The sequence below is a fragment of the Loxodonta africana genome, chromosome 17 (genome assembly GCF_030014295.1).
Source record: "Loxodonta africana isolate mLoxAfr1 chromosome 17, mLoxAfr1.hap2, whole genome shotgun sequence".
Taxonomy (NCBI): Eukaryota; Metazoa; Chordata; class Mammalia; order Proboscidea; family Elephantidae; genus Loxodonta; species Loxodonta africana.
The window spans coordinates 60306563-60327121 of NC_087358.1; the positions used below are offsets into that span (position 1 = coordinate 60306563).

Here is a 20559-nt window from a genome sequence, read left to right on the forward strand (position 1 = left end):
GGAAGGCATTATGCTGAGTGAAATCAGTCAGAGGCAAAAGGACAAATATTGTATAAGACCACTATTGTAAGATCTTGAGAAACAGTATAAACTGAGAAGAACACATACTTTTGTGGTTATGAGGGGGGGAGGGAGGGAGGGTGGGAGAGGGTTATTTACTGATTAGTTAGTAGATAAGAACTACTTTAGGTGAATGGAAGGACAATACTCAATACATGGAAGGTCAGCTCAACTGGCCTGGACCAAAAGCAAAGAAGTTTCCGGGATAAACTGAATGCTTCAAAGGTCAGCGGAGCAAGGGCAGAAGTTTGGGGACTATGGCTTAAGGGGACTTCTAAACCAATTGGCAAAATAATTCTATTATGAAAACATTCTGCATCCCACTTTGAAATGTGGCATCTGGGGTCTTAAATGCTAACAAGCGGCCATCTAAGATGCATCAGTTGGTCTCAACCCACCTGGATCAAAGGAGAATGAAGAACACCAAGGTCACATGATAACTATGAGCCCAAGAGACAGAAAGGGCCACGTGAACCAGAGACTTACATCATCCTGAGACCAGAAGAACTAGATGGTGCCCGGCCACAACCGATGACTGCCCTGACAGGCAGCACAACAGAGAACGCAGAAGAACAGTGGGATGCAGACCCCAAATTCTCATAAAAAGACCAGACTTAATGGTCTGACTGAGACTAGAGGAATCCCGGCAGTCATGGTCCCCAAACCTTCTGTTGGCCCAAGACAGGAACCATTCCCGAAGACAACTCATCAGACACGGAAGGGACTGGACAATGGGTTGGAGAGAGATGCTGATGAAGAGTGAGCTACTTGTATCAGGTGGACACATGAGACTGTGATGGCATCTCCTGTCTGGAGGGGAGATAGGAGGGTAGAGAGGGTTAGAAACTGGCCAAATTGTCACGAAAGGAGAGACTGGAAGGGCTGACTCATCGGGGGAGAGTAAGTGGGAGTATGGAGTAAGGTGTATATAAGATTATATGTGACAGACTGACCTGATTTGTAAACGTTCACTTAAAGCTCAATAAAAATTAATAAAAAAAAAAAAAACTTAACACTACTATATGTGGTAGTATATAAGACAGAATAAACAAAGTTAAAAAAAAAGTAACAGACAGAAAATTATAATTCAGAATATACAAAAGAATCCTACAAATCAGTAGGCATTGGGAACATAGTGATGAGTAATATAAGCACAATTCGTGCTTTGGTTCATTCACATTCAAATGTAGGAGACAGACAGTAAGGAATAATAAAATGAAACTACCAGAAAGTAATATAGCACTGGATGGCAACGGGTTCGGTTTTTGTTTGTTTTAGGAGCCAGGAGATCTGCCACTGTGACACCCTTCACTCTGTCTAATGGAATTCCTAAATGTAAAATGGTGATGGTAAAATATCTGACATGATACCAGAGTCAGTGTCCAAACCACTGTGCCAACTTTGTTTTCATTCATAAAGGGGTAGTCTACAGTATTTATCTATACAAAGGCATGTTTTTGCCTCAACTTATTCCACAAAATAAGCTAAAGCCTACATACAAGGTATGTAGCCAACAGAAAATTTCAGGTGAAGACAGACAGCTAAATAGCAGGCAAGCAATCACTGTTTACTGAGGACAGTTTTGTAAATGTCAAACAGCGAAGTAAAAACTGCAAACCAAAATATAAAAACATTTGAGAGAAAAATAGAAACACTATGTAAAACACAGGTATAATTTTTAAAACAGAATGCATGTATATTTAGAGTTCAACTATACAAATCAAAGGAATTTTCCTCTGAAGCGGTCCAGTGATTAGCAAATATTTATTGAGTACTGGTTATGTGGCAAATATTGTTATAGACACATTACCTTATGTTATTTCATTTAATTTTGTCTCTATACTATGAGCTGTTTCATTTAACTGTTGTACAGAAACCCCATCCCAAAACAGCTTTATAAATGGACATTGGAGAGTTTCTGCTACAATTGTTGTTGTTGTTAGGTGCTGTTGAGTTGATCCGACTCATAGCGACCCTACGCACAAGAGAACAAACACTGCCCAATCCTGCGCCATCCTTACAATCATGGTTATGCTTGAGCCCACTGCTGCAGCCACTGTACCAATCCACCTCATGAAGGGTCTTTCCGCTGACCCTGTACTTTACCAAGCATGATGTCCTTCTCCAAGGACTGATCCCTCCTAACAACATGTCCAAAGTATGTAAGATGCAGTCTCACCATCTGTGTTTCTAAGGAGCATTCTGGTTGTACTTCTTCCAAAAAAGATCTGTTCGTTCTTTTGGCAGTCCATGGTGTATATTCAATATTCTTTGCCAACACCATAATTCAAAGACGTCAATTCTTCGGTCTTCCTTATTCACTGTCCAGCTTTCACATACGTATGATGTGAATGAAAATAACATGGCCTCGGTCAGGCATACCTTAGTCTTCAAGGTGACATCTTTGCTTTTCAACACTTTAAAGAGGTCCTTTACAGCAGGTTAAAGGACCTCTGTTACAGTAGCTATATGAAATAGCTCACAGGAATCATGGGTTACTTAGAGGCCCAGATTCTAAAAGCAGTCCACACACAATGGAATACTACACAACGATAAAAATAATAATGAATCCGTGAAACATCTCACAACATGGATGGCATTACACTGGCGGGCATTACACTGAGTAAAATAAGCCAGTCACAAAAGGGCAAATATTGTACGAGACTACTATTATAAAAACCCAAGAAAAGGTTTACACACAGAAAAAAAACAATCTTTGATGGTTACGAAGGAGGAGAGAGATTGGGAGGGACAATCACTAACTAAACAGTAGACAAGTGTTAACTTTGGTGAAGGGAAAGACAACATACAATATAGCGGAAATCAGCACAACTTGACCAAGGCAAAGTCATAGACAGTTCCTAGACACATCCGAACACCTTGAGGGGCAGAGTTGCTGGGGCTGAGGACCATGGACTCAGGGAACATCTAGGACAATTGACATAATACAGTTCATAAAGAGAATGTTCTACATCCTATTTTGGTAAGTACCATCTGGGGTCTTAAAAGCTTGCGAGCAGCCATCTAAGATATATCTAATAGTCTCATCCCATCCAGAGCAAAGGAGAATGAAGAAAACCAAAGACACAAGGAAAATATTCGTCCAAAGATCTAATGGACCACATAAACTAGAGCCTCCACCACCCTGAGCCCAGAAGAACTAGATGGTGCCCAGCTACTACCACCAACGGCTCTGACAAGGATCACAATAGAGGGTCCCGGACAGGGCGGGAGAAAAGTGTAGAACAAAATTTAAATCCACATACATATACAAAAAAGACCAGACTTACTGGTCTGACAAAAACTGGTGGAACCCCCAAAACTATGGCCCCCAGACACCCTGCTAACTCAGTACTGATACCACTCCTGAAGTCCACCCTTCAGCTAAAAAAAAAAAAAAAGATTAGACCAAAAAGCCAAACCAAACCAAACCCAGTACCGTCAAATCGATTCCGACTCATAGCAACCCTATACGACAGAGTTGAACTGCTCCATAGAGTTTCCAAGGAGCACCCGGCGGATTCGAACTGCCGACCCTTTGGTTAGCAGCCATAGCACTTAACCACTATGCCACCACACCCTAGGGTTTCCAAAAGATTAGATAGGCCTATAAAAAAAACAAGAACACATGTTAGGAATGTGCTTTTTAGTTCAATCAAATATATGAGACCGAATGGGCAACACCTGCCAAAAAGCAATGACTAGCAGAAAGGGACAGGAAAACTGGATGAATGGCCACGGGGAACCCAGGTGGAAAGGGAACAGAAGAGAGTGCTAGCACAACACAGGGCTTGCAACCAATGTCACAAAATAATTTGTGTATAAATTTTTTAATGAGAAACTAATTTGTACTGTAAACTCTCACCTAAAGCACAATGAAAAGAAAAAGAGTCCAGAAAGCAACAGGAAGCAAAGTCAAAGTCACAGCCCAGAAAAAACTTATTGAGATACTGCTACTGCCGCCACTATATCCATACCATAGGACACCACTATCAGTGGACAGTATTTTTCCCTGAACTTTTTGATATTTTTCAAACCTACAGAAAAGCTAGAAAAATACTACAATGAACACTTACATATCTTTTATCTGTTAACATTTTGGAACACTTGTTTTATCTCTTTAGATAAACATATATACTTGACTTTTATCTTACATTGTAGAAATTATGATTCTTCATCTTTAGTTTAAAGACATCAGAACATATAATAAATAAGAACATTCTCATATATGAACATAAGACCAATATGATACCTAAGAAAATTATCTGTAATTCCGGGATTAATTCAAATTTACTCAATTGTCCCAAAAATGTCTTATATAGTTGCTTTTTTTAATTCAAAATTTAGTCAAGGTTCTCCCACTATATTTTGTTGTTATGTCTTTTTATGTTGTTCTTGACATTGACAACATTGGACTTTGGACACTGCCATAAATAAACTGTTCCTGCAGCCTCTGCGTAACTCCCTCATGATTCAGCCTTGGGTGGGGCATTTAATTGGCCAAGTCTATGTTATTACCCACACAGCCTGACTGCCAGGGTGTCTAGTGCAGTCAAGGCCCTGCCTCCCAACAAGACTTACACAATGAAGGGTTTTACCACTCTCTGTCTTCCTCCTGTGTCACTGGTGAATCCTCAATGAGTCCACTTCTTTGTTTTTTTTTTCTTCTCTCAACTTCTTAACACTGAGTGTTGAGGCCCAGTTCTTACACCTCTTTTCTACTGTATCTGCAGTTGCTCCTTGATGAGTTCACCCAGGCTTATGTCTTTAAATGCAACTAATAAACTGCTGGAGCCCTGGCTGCGCAGTGGTTAAGAGCTCAGCTATAAACCAAAAGGTTGGCAGTTCAAATTCACCAGACGCTCCTCGGAAACTTTACAGGCGGTTCTACTCTGTCCTATAGGTCGCTATAAGTTGGAATCGACTTGACAGCAATGGGTTTGTTGTTTTGTTTTTTGTAATACACTGCTGGCTCCCAAATATATATCTCCAACCCAGACCTCTGAACTCCAAGCATGGATATCCAACAGATATTTGAATGTCTAATAGGTAGCTCAAACTTAACGTATTCAAAACTGAACTTCAGATCTTTCCACCAAAACGCAATCCCCCCGCAGTGTACCTCATTTCTGCTAATGGCAACTTCATCCTTCCAGTTGTTCTAACCAAAAAGCTTGAAGTCATTTTTAATTTTTCTCTCTCACTCCGATCCATCAGAAAATCTCACTGACTTTTAAGACATAATCTCACTTCTCCCCACATTCTCTACTACTGTTATCTCTCACCTCCTAGCACATCTTCTGTTTCAGCCCTTCCTCCCCTACAGTCTATTCTCAACCAAACAGCCGTAGAGATCCTAATTAAACAGGAATCCACTAACGTCACCCTTCTGTTCAAATGCAAGCTGTTCCTAATCTGGCTCCCTTTCTGACCTCACCTTCTACTGACAGTCTTCCCCTCACTTATTCTATTCCAGCCACACTGGTCTCCTCAGTGTTCCTTGAATATGCCAAACACACATCCGTTTCAGCCTTTGCACTGAATTGTCCCACTGACTAAAATGCTTCTTCTCAAAATATTCATTTATCTACCAGGGTCCCAGCAAGAAACAGGTAGAACATTCAATTTGGGTAATTGAAGAGAGTATAGTAAAGGAGGAGCCCTGGTAGCACAGCAGTTAAGAGCTACGGCCACTAACCAAATGTTCAGCAGTTTGAATCCACCAGGTGCTCCTTGGAAACCCTGGGGACAGCTCTACTCTGCCCTGTTGGGCCGCTATGAGTCCGAATCAACTCGACAGCAACAGGTTTTTGTTTTTATTGTTATAATAATGGAATAATTTAAAAGGATGTGGGCAAAGTTTGAGCCCCTGGTGGTGTAGTGGTTAAAGCACTCAGCTGCTAACCAAAAGGTAAGCAGTTCAAATCCACCAGCCGCTCCACAAGAAAAAGGTTTGGCAATCTGCTTCTGTAAAGATTTACAGGCTTGTGGGGACCATGGTCTCTGGAAACATCTAGCTCAATTGCCATAACATCATTTATAAAGAAAATGTTCTACATTCCACTTTGGTGAGTAGTGTCTGGGGTCTTAAAATCCTGTGAGCAGCCACCTAGGATATTCCACTGGTCTCACCCCTTCGGGAGCAAGGAAGAATGAAGAAAGCTAAAGATACAAGACCAAAATTAGTCTAAGGGACTAATGGACCATGTCTACCACGGCCTCCATCAGACTTGAGTCCAGTACAACCAGATGGTGCCTGCCTACCACCACTGACTGTTCTGACAGGGATCACAATAGAGGGTCCCAGACAAAGCTCAAGAAAAATGTAGAACAAAATTCTAACTCAAATAAAGACCAGACTTGCTACCCTGACAGAGACTGGAGACACGCTTAGAGTATGGCCCCCGGACACCCTTTCAGCTCAGTAATGAAGTCACTCCTGAGGTTCACCCTTCAGCCAAAGATTGGACAGGCCCATAAAACAAAACAAGACTAAAGGGGCACACCAGCCCAGGGGCAAGGACTAGAAGGCAGGAGAGGAAAGGAAAGCTGGTAATAAGAAACCCAAGGTTGGAATGGGAGAGTGCTGACATGCCATGGGGTTGTTAACCAATATCATAAAACAATATATGTTCCGTTTAATGAGAAACTAGTTTGTTCTATAAATCTTCATCTATATTATAACAAAAAAAAATTTTTTAAAGAATTTAAAAAAGGTGTTCAAACAAAAACTTGTACAAGCAGCACTATTGTTCACAGCAGCACTATTCACAGTAGCCAAAAGGTGGAAACCACCCAAGTGTCCCTCAGCGGATGTACGGATGAACAAAATGTGGTATACATTCCATACATACAGTGGAATATTATTCAGTCATAAAAAGGAATGAAGTTCTGATAGACACTACAACATGGTAAAACATTACGCTAAGCGAAAGAAACCAGACTCAGGGTCACATATTCTATGATTCCATTTATATGAAATATCTAATATAGGTAAATCCACAGAGACAGAAGCATATTGGTGGTTGCCAGGGACTGGGGTAGGAGAAGATGGGAAGCAATTGCTTAATGGGTATTGGATTTTCTTCTGGGGTGATGAAAATGGTTTGGAACTTGACAGAGGCGGTGCTTGCCCAACATTGTGAATTGTACTAAACGCCATTGAATTGTACGCATTAAAATGATTAATTTAAAAAAATGGTTTACAGCCTTGGAAACCCTACTTAGTTCTACTCTGTCCTATAGGGTCACTATTTGACTCAACATCAGTAAGTTTGGTTTAGGTTTTGGCAGAATTTAGGAAAACCAACAATAGTGCAGTACTCTGGGACTAATGATAACAGAAAGCCATTACAGCTCCTAGGCCTGCTTCAGGGCAAGGGACAAAGGCAAGCAGAGAATAACTGTATTAAGAAGGCCTCCTGTGATCTTTTGTGGCAGAATACAGGAAATCTATGGTGGAGGCCTGGCAAGGAAGGAGTAAATACCTCAACCTCACTCTTTCCACTCTCCAAATTCTTTCCAGTGCCTTCCAGAAGTCAGAAGGCACAGGAGCCCATTGGTGCAATCCATTTAAGTCCACCCTCCCAGGACAGAGCAGGGTGAAGAAGGGTAGACAGAGGATCTGAAGAGGCGAATGGAAAATAACCAGCATAACCCACATGGCTCACTCTCTTGCCTTCTAATAAGTCTTTGCTTATTTGGCTCACCCTGAATACCCCATTTAAAAATACAACCATACCTCACTTACAAGAGATGCACTTTAAATACAACAACACAGATAGGCTGAGAGTTAAAGAATGAGAAAAAAAATACTATAAAATACTAATCATAATGAAGCTAGTAAGGCTAAAGTTTGTATCAGACAAAGCAACTTCAAGACAAGGAATAGTAGTATCAAAGATAAATACAAACATTTCATAGTGATAAAGTGTCGCTTCATCAGGAAGACCCGACAATCCCCAAAGTATATGTATCTAATAATAGAACTTCAAAATACACGTAACAAAAACTGACAGAAATAAAAGTAGAAATAGACAGATCTACAGTCATATCTAAATATTTTAACATACCTCTCTCAGTAATTGATGGTGGAAGAAGACCAAAAAAAAAAAAAAGAAAGAAAAGGATATAGCAATAAGGAGAGAATATTCGAAAACCACCATTAAGCACTCAACCTAATAGACCTTTGTAGAATTCTAGACCCAACAATGGCAGAATGCATATTTTTAAATGCATATAAAACATTCACCAACATAAATCATAGGCTAGACCATAAAGCAAGTCTTACAAAATTTCAAAGGACTGAAATCATACAAAGTATGCTGTTCAGACACAATGCAATTAAAAAGCAATAACAAAAAGGTAACTAGAAAATCTCCAAATATTTGGAAACCAAGCAACACACCTATAAAAAATCCAAAGAAGAAATCACAATGGAAATTGGACTCCTTGAAAAATAGGTCAGTGATCAATTAGCCATGTGTGCTGTAGGCAATGGGGAGGAGTCATGACATTCATATGGGCATTTACCAACCCTACCTTAAATGGGTGATGCTCTTGGCCTTCTTCTATTGCCATGCTACACATCCCCTAATTCATACAATGGCCCATCTCTGACCTCTGTGCAATTACCTCTAAGTGTCTACTTTGGCTCACATCTGCCTCCCGAGTTTCATACCAGCCAGAAGCCTACTGGACACTTTACCTAGATACTCCTGACACATCTCAACTTCAACATGAGAAAAATAAATCTCTCTATGCTCTCTTTCGTGTTGTCCAACTATCTCCTGCCATCTGCACCTCCTGTGTTCCTATCTCAGTAACTGACATCGTCACCCATCCAGGTTCCCCCCGCCACAGAAACCTGGGCGTTCTCCAAGACTCTGTAGAACTTCCATATCCAATCAGACAATAAAGACTCTGCTACTTTAATTTTTCTCTCAATTCCTTTACTATGGGGCTTCATCATTTTTCACCTGAACTATTTCAATATCCAAGGTCCCTGGGTGACATGAACAGTTTGTGCTCAACTACTAACCTAAAGGTTAATGATTCAAACCCATCCAGCAGCAGCACAGAAGTAAGGCCTGGCAATCTGCTTCTGTAAAGATCACAACCAAGAAAACCCTATGGAGCAGTTGAACTCTGAAATACATGGAGTTGCCTTGAGAGGGAACTGACTCAAGGGCAACAGGTTCATTACAATATCCTAACTACTTTCTCTCCCTGAACTTTGTATTCACCAATCAGTCTGCCGACATACTCCCAAAGTGATCAATCTGAAATGCAAATCTGATAACTGCATTCTGTCTCTTAAAGGGTGTAACTCCCTACTACCTACAGCAATGCTTCTAACAGTGAGGGGAAGGGCAAGTGCAGGGGCTCCAACCCCATTCCTCGGGGATGCATCCCAGAACCTTAAGGAAAAAGAAACTATGAAATTTGAAAACACACAATACAAATTACAGAGAGTACAGGACTACAAAAACCTGCCTAGCTGGCGTAGATGCAGAAGACTAAGCAAAATGGTAGTACAAAACGAGATTTTAAAAGGTTTGAAAAAAAAACACAGGATAAAGGACAAACTCTTGGACACAGTGGATTCTACAGTCTAGCTCATGTCCTCTCAGGCCTTACCTCTCAACTCGGCAACCTAACGTTGTTTTGTTTCTTTCCTGTCTTGATACTTTATTCCCTCATCCTAGAAGGCCTTCCACATCTCTCACAGTATTTTCACTTTACACAACTCACAACTACTACCCAAATATCTTCATCTCCCTCCTGACCCTTCTTAACTTCAGCACCATCTCCACTTCCACTCCATTCCCATCTTTCTGCTAGCATGGTACCTGGCTTATGGTTCTGTAACAGCATTGTTCACACTATGTTACAATGATTATGTCTCCTCCACAACAGTGGTCTCTGAATTAGGGTACCTGAACACTTTCCAAGAGTATGGCAGTCTTAAGCGGGTCAGTTTTCAGATTCTCATTTCCATGTGTTCTTCCCTAAAACGGATCTGACCGAGAACTGGCCTGTAGTTTCTCCATTCCCATAGGCACTGGCAGGATAGCCCTTCCCTCACTTATTTTAACTTGATGCACTGCTCCTGGGCACCAAACAAGGGGACATATTAAATTATGATCTGGGGTAAGCCTCCTTTAAAAATTATTCAAATCAACATAAGCCTGCCTAGGACTTATTTTTCCATGTCTTACACACTTATATTAAGAGTGAAGTGTAGAGGGTGAGAATATTATACAACCTGAAGAATATAATTCATGTCACTGAACTGTACACATAGAAGTTGTTGAGCTGGTGTTTGTCCTGCTGTGGATATTCTCAACAACAAAAGTAAAATAAATTCTATATATAAATAAATAAATATATATATATATATATATGGAAACCCTATAGGGCAGTTCCACTCTGTCCTTTAGGGTCACTATGAGTTGGAACCGACTTGATGGCAACAGTTTTTTTTTAATATATATGTATATATATAAAGTGAAGTGTACCTATTTAGAACTGACTAGAATATTTTAGTCTGTGTTGGCCTGTGTCAGGTATAGTATCTTGCAGAGTGGGAAAATGAGAGTATTTTCAAAATAACCCAAGATGGGAGAGCTCAAAGAGCAAAGCAAAACTGCAAAAATTGAGGTAGAAATGGCTTTTTCATATACTTAGAGGCAAGCCAAATCTTCCAGGTTTTCTCAGTTCTTATCTTGAGAACATGTCATTAGCTGAAGAAAAAAAAAAAAAAAAAGCACCTCTGAACACCTCAAGCAGTACACATTTATTGACGCTTATTTGACTATACCTAAAATGGTTTTCAGTGCTACCAAATTTTTCACAAGATATTGGATAAACACCACACAGAAAACATTTAAATGTTTCTTTCAGATCAGACACGTATCTTTCAATAAGACAGTTAAAAACTCATTTTCAAACAAATTATACCATGAAATATGTGTTCCAATTAGTCATTCCTCATCTTATAAGATGTTTCTACTTCCTAACTCTTATTATAAAAAAATTATATGCCAGCTGCTGAACCAATTAGTTTTTAATTTCACTAAATAAAATGTCAAAAGTTTGCTCAGTGTCTAAAGAAATTGATGAATTTATTTCTGATTTTGATTTAATTATTCCCTAATGCCATCAACAAGCTCAATACACGCTTAATTTAAAAAAACCATGCTTTCTATCATAGTCCCCATTACATAAACAACTTACTTTAATTAATATTACTTTATTAAAAATAATATGAAAGAACTGCATTATTATATATTATCAAATAAGCCAAACCAAACCCATTGCCATCGAGAGGATTTTGACTCATAAAACCAAAAACCAAACCCAGTGCTGTCGAGTCGATTCCGACTCATGGCAACCCTACAGGACAGAGTAGAACTGCCCCATAGAGTTTCCAAGGAGCACTTGGCAGATTCGAACTGCCAAGTCTTTGTTTAGCAGCCGTACACTTAAACACTACGCCACCAGGGTTTCCTTCGACTTATAGAGACCCTAAAAGACAAAGTAGAACTGCCCCATAGGGTTTCCAAGGAGCACCTGGTGGATTCAAACTGCCTAACTTTCGGTTAGTAGCCGAGGCTCTTAACCACGGCGCCACCAGTGTTTCCTATTTTCAAATAGATACTGTAAATATATAATGACTAGATTCCTTTATTCTTGACTTTACTGAATTTAGTAATCTAGCTTACAAAATGTGGTCCATATTTTATTTTTCCATGGTTTTGTAACATTTCTTAAAACATATACTAACACACTCATACGAAATAAAAGGTGAAAATACATTTTCTGTCAGAAAGTCTCATTTGGCTCATTGGTTTGACAATACTGACTTACCTTTATTAATTGTGAAACTTTAAGAATTTAACAAAAAGGTAATTAAACATGTGATAAGGCAAAAATATTTTCTCAAAACAATATTATATTGGCAAGTACAATTGGCAAATATTATTGACAAACGTGTGCTGAAATTAATAGTTTTATTTTACCAACTCTTTCTGAGTGCACTAAGTTAAACAAGGAGCCTCTAAGTAAGAATGTAACAGATACAGCCATTTTATTAATTTTGCTAAAGTCTGTTAAGTGAACCTCCTAGAAATTGAGGCAGCAGTGACTCTAGCAGCTGGATATGACATCCTTGTGTAAGACAGGTGGTTTCCAATTCTCTGCTACCAAGAAAACTGAAGGTGGTCCTAATCAAGCTGTCAGTGATAGAGCATCAAAACAATACTTTCAATAATAGATCAACATATTATTTTTGGTATATAACTTAGCACAAAGAACTAAGTGATACTGCTATATCAAAATTCCTTGGAGTCTACCAATAGTATTCAACTGGGAAATACCAACTATATTAATTAATATTCAGCTGGGAGAAATTCTACTCATACCGTCAATAGGTATGTTTCTACAAAATAACAGTTTTTAACAAAATTTTTAATATATTGATGATCTTTTGGATGATTATACACTAATAATTGTAATGACAGAAACATTTTATCACCTAGACTTTTCTGTTGCAAAAAAGTATGATAAAATACTTTCAAGAATAAAAATACATTAAGATAAAATGAGTAGGAAGTGTTTAACTGAAGTACAAATTCAAGGAGACAAAGGAACGATCCAAATTTTCTGACAGGTGAAGAGCTTTTTATCTGCTTTCAAAACAGACAGTGGCTAACAAATTAATAGGATATTTTATTCCATTTCAAAGACAGACTAAAAAGAGGGTTGTAACAATGAATAAGGAAGACTGAAGAAATGATGTCTTCGAATTATGGTGTTGGAGAACAACACTGAATATACCATGGACTGCCAGAAGAATGAACAAGTCTGTCTTGGACGAAATACAGCCAGAGTGTTCCTTGATGAGAGGATGGCGAGACTTCATCTCACGTACTTTGAACATGTTTATCAGGAGGGACCAGTTCCTGGAGAAGGACATCATGGTTGGTAAGGTAGAGGGTCATCAAAAAAGAGGAAGACCCTTGACGAGATGGATTGACACAGTAGTTGCAACAATGGGCTCAAACATAGCAATGATTATGAAGATGGCATACGACCTGGCAGTGTTTCTTTCTGTTGTACATACACGTTGCTATGAGTCAGAACTGACTTGACAGCACCTAGCAATAACAATTGTTTTTAATGTCAATATCTATGATACATTGAAAATATCCTTTATAACTTCTATTTATACATATCATGAAAGCTTTTAGGTATCAACCTAAAAATATATACGAATTTTTATAAAAATATATTTGCAAAAATATAAATTATATAGAAATAGTTTATAAATATAAGTTTAATATTTATAATTTTATAAACACATATTTGCAAAATCCTTTTAGGAGATAATGAGAAAAATATTTGAAGACCACTATTCAGTCTACAAGAACATAGCATTTTGTTATTCAAAAATAAGGCCCTCCAAACGAAATTAAACGTAGGCCACATTTAAAGTTACCGAGCTTAATTTTATCACTTGGCAATAATACTAATTTAAAGGAATTTCCCAAAAGTTTCTAGAAAAGTAATGTCTATATCCAAGTTAAAAATTAGTAATACCTCTTATACAGCACTTGATTTTGAACAAACCCCTTCAGACATCACTCACTTGAATTTGAGGTCATTTTCAGTGGACAGCTGTTGTGTTTTATGTGCGCATTGTTCCTTCCCTTTCTTTTAATAGTAGAATCCCTCTATCCTGAGGAGAACCCATGCCACTTGGTTTGAGTGTAGAGTTTATATCACTCATTCCAACACCAACCTTTACTCCTGCACCAAACCCCTCCACAAGTCTCGCCAGAACACTCTACCCTCTGACCATAATTATTGTTTCAGAAACAACACATATGATCCAAGACCGGCCAGCAAGAGGTCTCTCCTGGATTTTTGTCAGAGCTCTCAGGAAAATATGTTCCTTGTCTTCTGACACTGAATTTTAAGATCAATGAATGCCCGGGGCTGTTGGTAAAACCATCATAGCTACCACCCAAAGAAGGCATGCCTGACGTTGAAACCAATGCATTGAAAAGCATATTCAGTAAGGCAGAGAGGGCCCAAGCCCTAAAGTCATCACCTGAACTGCCTAGATCTAGCCAGATCCGAAGCCATTGGGCTTCCTACTTCTGTGAACAAATCAATACATTTTTCTGTGCACGTTTCTGCCATTTATAACCAAATGTTTGCTAATACAGCAATTCTTATAAGGTAAAGGCAAGCAAAGCAAATGTAGCCATCCCCATTTTACAAATACAAGCTCAGAGAGGAACATAGGACATTTTGACCCTGAAGGTATTCTGAAAACATTTTAATCAGAACAATACTAACAATCATAAATATTCATCAAACAAGTAGTTTTCAGAGCAAAATTCATTAAGCCAAAAGAATTCCTTGATCACTTTTTTATATAGCAAATTTTTCTTTTTATTTTATGCAAAAGTATTATTTGATAGTGCAATTTGATTCATCGATCACTTTTTTTGCTGTTGTTCATATACAATTTTACCAATTATATCTTCTACAACTGTATCTTTTCCTTTATGGCCATTGCCATAGGCCGTATACTAAGAAGACTTGATTCTTTCTTCAACGTTTAATCAACAAACCTTGCAATATATAGCTTTGTCACAGTCCATTTTATTTGGTATTGATAATATCTAGTAATTCTTCAGACTTCTTATATGACTGTCTTATTTCACTCTTGGTTGCTCTGTTACCAATATCCTTACACCGCTATTCTCAACTATATATTTCAGGCACACCTGTGGAAGCCCTTCTCGTAAAATGTGGTTTTAATGCTCTTAATCCTTTACATATCAGAGACTACAGATTCTGTTAATGAATATACATACCATGGGATGCTCAACTCTGTGAAATATACTCACAATTCAATGATCTGTAGCTTTGACAATATAGTTGGTTTAGTTCAAGGTTTCTCAAGAGTGGCATTATTGACATTTTGGGTCACATAATTCTTTTTTGTGAAAGCCTGTCCTGTGCATTGTATTTAGAATCACCCCTGGTCTCTACCCACTGATAGGAGTAGCATCCCTTCCCTCCCAGCTGTGACAACCAAAGTGTCTCCAGACATTCCCAAATGTCCGTTGGGGTCATGGCGGGTAGAGAAGGAAAATCACCCATAGTTAAGAATCACTGGTTTAGTTTTCACCATTGACTACTTTTTATACAAAATACCAAAGCTTTTGGAAATTTCCATGTTAGTCTGTGTACCCTTATACAGGTCTTCTAAACAATTTATTAGGTTACAACCGTTCCAGGATTTTACTGCTAAATTCTTTAATACTACGCAACAGGTTCAGAATGTGCTCGGGGTCAAAAGTAGCCAACTGCAGGTTCAAAGAAGTTAAAAATTTCCCCAAGGTTCAATACCTAGTAAATACAGAGCTATGATCTAAACCATTTAGGGACTTGTACAGTTCTTCTTTATGTCATTTCGAAGTCACTCCTCCCCAAAGTCACTTATTACTATTTAATTCTACTGTAGCCCAAGGATATAATCTAAAAATCACCAAAAAATACATTACTGTTGTGTTTATATATTTAAATATTAGATATTTATTGTACTGTGTTATATATTTAATATTCGACAGCCTAAAAATCCAAGAAAGGAAAATTGGTAAAATAAGTTATATAGATAAATATATCAACCTAATTAATACCTACTTAAAATGATCATGTACAACAGTATTTATCAACATGTTAATATACACACAATAATGGCTGAAAATATAAAACAGATGTGATCCCATTTTTTTTTAAAGGATACATATTTTATAGATACATAATCTGATAGGATCAACACCAAAAATTTAAAAATTATGAATTTAGGTGGGAGGATTATACTTTAGGGGATTTGTATTTTTCACTTTTTTATAACGAACATAGATTGCTTGTATAAAAACTATTTAAAAACACCTTTATAAACAAATTTATTTTACATAAAAGAGTCAAAGAAAAAACAGTGAGCCCTTTTAATAACACCGGTGTTAAGGGACAGGCCTAACTATGCCAGTGTGCGTTTACCTGGAGTTATGTTTTCAGGACTCTCATCTGACCTATGGCATATCTGAATCTGCTTAAACTCAAGAGTCCTACTGACCCAACTGGCCTGGCTCCATCTGTGAAAACACTCCAATACTCTTTATTGAAAACTCTTTACAGTAAATAACCTCCTTGTTTACCTCTTTAGTCCTAAAACCAAGAGACAAGATTCTTAATTGAAGTGTAAAGAAATATAAAGAATTTACAAGTTATGGATAGTACCTGATAACAAAGGATAAAAAGCATTTTTAGTTGTTTGTTTGCTTGCTTTTTTTAATAAAGGACCCTCTCTTCCTTCTGCTTATCAGGCTTCATAAAGGTCCTATCTTGAGAGCCATCAAGGCAATTCCAGCCTCTCCATTCCTTCTCTGTATGAACTTTAACACAGTAAACCACTGAACGCTTACTAGGGCAAAGGACTGACAGGCACCAAAAGGAATATAAAAAACAAATAAGACATCTACCCTCTGGGAACATACAACACAGGACAGATAAGAACAGTACGTAACCTGCACGTATTGTTTATGTACCCTACTGCTCTATTTCCAAACTAGGAGGACAACAGTTTCAATTACAGGCACAGAACGCAACGTCAATTACATGCAAAGAGAAAACAGGGAGTTACTGGTCACAAGTATGAGTGCAGCTGAGGGTATCTTTCCAACATAAACTGTAATCCATTACAATTTACTGCTACTTGTTATTTTAAATTCGTCTGTGTGTGACTTGATGCTAACCTAGAGCTTGCCTTCTGTTCACTTGGCTCTCAGCTGTTCTTATCTGAGTTCACATCTCTGGTGAGTTTCCAAGTGCATTTATCCTCATATCTTCAACCTTGTGCATTTTCACAGCAGCAGTGCAACAGGTTTAACATAACTTATTCCTTGTGATCTGATTCCACCAGAGCCAATGATTGAGTCGAAGTTAATATGTTGTCCAGACTGTGTCCATAACTCTCACATTTGAAGCAAACCCTCTACTTTGATTTGCTGGGCATAACACAAGTTTTGGGGGCGTTTAGAACTAATCACCAATACCTATATAATAAACCAAAAACCACTACCATCAAGTTGATTTCGATTCATGGCAACCGCACGTGTTTCAGAGTAGAACTGTGCGCCACAGAGTTTTCAACGGCTGTTGATGTTTCAGAATCAGATCGCCAGGCCTTTCTTCCAGAGCATCTCTGGGTAGAAACGCAAATCTTGCAGTCAGTAGCACAGTACTTAATCATCTGTGCTACCCAAGGACCGCCTTAAAAATTCACACCTGCCTGCATTTCTAATGTTTTTACAATCAACATGTATTATTCAAGTACGAAGAACCATTTTTATTTTTTAAAAAGTTCACATCAATTAACTCTGCTCCATCTGCCTACCAGATAGTTCTAACAGATTTGAACCTAAAAGGAACTAGTTTCATTTCTCCTAAAGCCAAGGAAACAGATTAACTCTCACATAGCTAAAAATATAGAATAAAGTAGGCTTTTATTGAACATTAATATGTGCCAGGGACTCTGTTAACTAATTAAATCCTCACAATAACCCTATAAAATAATATTCTTCTGATCCCCCTTTTGGTGGCATAGTGGTTAAGAGCTCGGCTGCTAACCAAAAGGTCTACAGTTCAAATGCACCAGCTGCTCCTTGGAAACCTACGGGGCAGTTCTACTCTGTCCTGTATGGTTGCTATGAGTCCAGACTCCAGGGCGCCTAACAACAACAACATTCCCCTTTTACAGTTGAGAAAACTGAGACACAAAGTAAAGTAACCTACCCTCAAATTCACAGAGCTAGAGAGTGCAGAAGTGGACTCCAATCCAAAGAGTTCAACCCAAAATTTAAGTTACAGATTGCTGTATATTGATGTCCTTGACTTCTGCCTTCAAGGACAAAGGAGCAACAAACAAAAACACAAAGAATAAAAAACAAACACCATGAAAATCACAGTAATCAAGAAAGGCAAATTTGAGATCACAACTCTTTACCAGAAAAAAGCATGTATTCAAGAAATGATCAAATGAATGAAATACATGTGATTTATACTCACTCATTTCTTGGCAAGGAAAGTGATTTGGGGAATTGGGGAAAGGAGTGGGCAACAGGAACAACAGAGCCTACAATTTCTTAGTGAAAACCTGCCTGTTATTCTAAACAATGACATTGACAAAATCTTGCCTAGAATCCCTTTACCATTCATTCAAGAGCAACAACATACATCCCATCCTTTAACCAGCACACATGTCCTAACCCCAACACACAACCAAAAGGATTCCTAAAAACAGCCAAAAAACACTTGAGCTTAGAAATCAGACTATGTGATTTTCTGTAGGCACTAATCAGCTCTGTGATCTCCAGCAAGGCAACTCTCCCTCTCGGTCTTAACTTCCCAAACTGTAAAGTCAGGGTTTTGTTTGTTTGTTTGTTTAAACTAAATTAGGCTGCGATTTACAGCTCTTAGGATATGTGAACCTGCAAGAAAGTAAACTCCTGTAAAACTTGGAAAGGCTGTGGACATTTAAAACACCGTGCACTATGGGTTCTTTGGTGTGTACCCTTCTAAGACAGACACCCCTGGCCAGCACAATGTACGACACTGCTTCCAGGCCCACAGGACTGGGGGCACTTTCAACCATTCACGACGACCAATGCGTAATCTTCAGCACGTAATATAACCCAGGTCTGGATTCTGGTGGGGGGGAAAGTAGCAGGGGGAGGGTGGAGCGAAAAAAGCAGTATTCCAGGTCGTCTAGGACCCTAGTCCAGGCCCCACGGGTTACAGAATGAGACTTTAAAAGCCCTGAGAGTGCAAGCGTCTTGCCCGGAGTCACACAGCACTTAACAGAGAGATCAGGGCTAGAACCTCCATCCAGGCTTCCCGCGCAGCGATCCTTCCCAAGTGGAGCGAGGCAGCAAGGAAGGGACGCGAGGGCGCGCGGAAAGCGACAGGGACCGCAGGGGCGGCAGGGTTACCTGTGTCGGCCCCCGCCCCGGCGTGCAGCCCTCTGATCTCTGGCTGCCGCCCATCGCCGCCTGGCCTGCCCCACACCACCTGCCGCAGGAGCAGACGCACGCGCCGTGTGGCCGAGCCGCCGCAACCGGCGGGCGCCCCGAGTAGCAGGAGCCGGGACTGCATGGGGCTGGGGGCGCTGCAGGGCACGGCGAGGGATCCGGGGCACGAGCCGCGTCCCGGGCAAGCAGCGTGAGGCAGCGCGGCGAGGGGGACAGGAAGCGGCACCGCACGAGTCCGCCGGAAACTCCTTCCCCCGGAGCGGCCGCTTCAGCAGTCTCGAGCGGCCTGGCTGGGCCCGCGGGGGCGGAGGGCGCCGGGGCGGACCGTGGGGCAGGCGCGGCCGAGCGCTGGGCTGGGAGGGCCCTCGGCTTGGGTGCGCGCCTTGCCCTCCTCGCGCCTGCACCTGCGCCCTCCACGCCGCACTGCTCACCTGGACTCACCAGGCCTGTCTCCACTTGTCCCCCAGTGGCCCTGTAAAATCCTTTGTCGGTGTGACTCTTCCGATCCTTAACTGAACTCTGGTTAATGGCTCAGTTTTATTATAATACAGTTCTCTTTACGCTGCTTCAAATACTTTTTCAGAAGCTGAAAATATACACGAGATTACGGGAGCTTTCCCCTTTATTCATTCGCACAGCATTCATATGAGTGTTTTCAAGCAGTACTTGAAAGCCTCTTCGTTTGTCTTTTTTTTTTTTCTACATGTTTTATTACTATCTCCTACATTGCAAATGGAAAACTCACCTTAGAATATACAGATGTGTTTGTGTGTGTATGTATATGCATGTATGTATGTATATGTACTCAAGATGTCAGAAAGAACACAAGTCGAGCACCTGTTCAGTTATTCTGTAGAACAAGTGTTATTTGAACACAATTTATGTCGTTAGTAAGAAAAACCCCACACGTCTGTCAGTTCGTCTTCCTGTGGTGGTTTGCATATTGCTGTGACGCTGGAAGCTAATGACACCAGTATTTCAAATACCAGCAGAGTCACCCAAGGTGGACAGGTTTCAGCAGAGCTTCCAGACTAAGATTAGGAAGAAGGACCTAGTGGTCTACTTCTGCAAAAATTAGCCAGTGAAAAATGTTATGAATAGCAGTGGATCATTGTCTGATATAGTGCCAGAAGATGAGCCCCCCAGATTGGAAGGCACTCAAAATATGACTGAGGAAGAGCTGCCATCTTAAAGTAGAGTCGACCTTAATGACATGGATGAGACCTTCATTTACTGATGTGTCACGACTCAAAATAAGAAACAGCTGCAAATACCCATTAATAACATGAGTGTAGAATGTATGAAGTATGAATCTAGAAAAATTGGAAATCTTAGAAAATAAAACGGAACTCATAAACATCGATATCCTGTTAGTGAGCTAAAATAG

At 39.6% G+C, this 20559-nt stretch overlaps 1 protein-coding gene across 4 annotated transcripts in view; it reads right to left on the reverse strand.

The window, feature by feature from the left end:
* Positions 1-19339, reverse strand: part of VWA8 (von Willebrand factor A domain containing 8) — a 473608-nt gene extending 454269 nt beyond the window's left edge. For all 4 annotated transcript variants that reach the window (XR_010318190.1, XM_003412602.4, XM_064270072.1 and 1 more), the window contains exon 1: positions 19134-19339. Coding sequence is in view for 3 of the 4 variants with exons in the window: in XM_003412602.4 (XP_003412650.2) it covers positions 19134-19296 (163 nt within the window). In the remaining variant the exon portion in view is untranslated. The remainder of the gene's footprint in view (positions 1-19133) is intronic.
* Positions 19340-20559: the final 1220 nt, after the last annotated feature.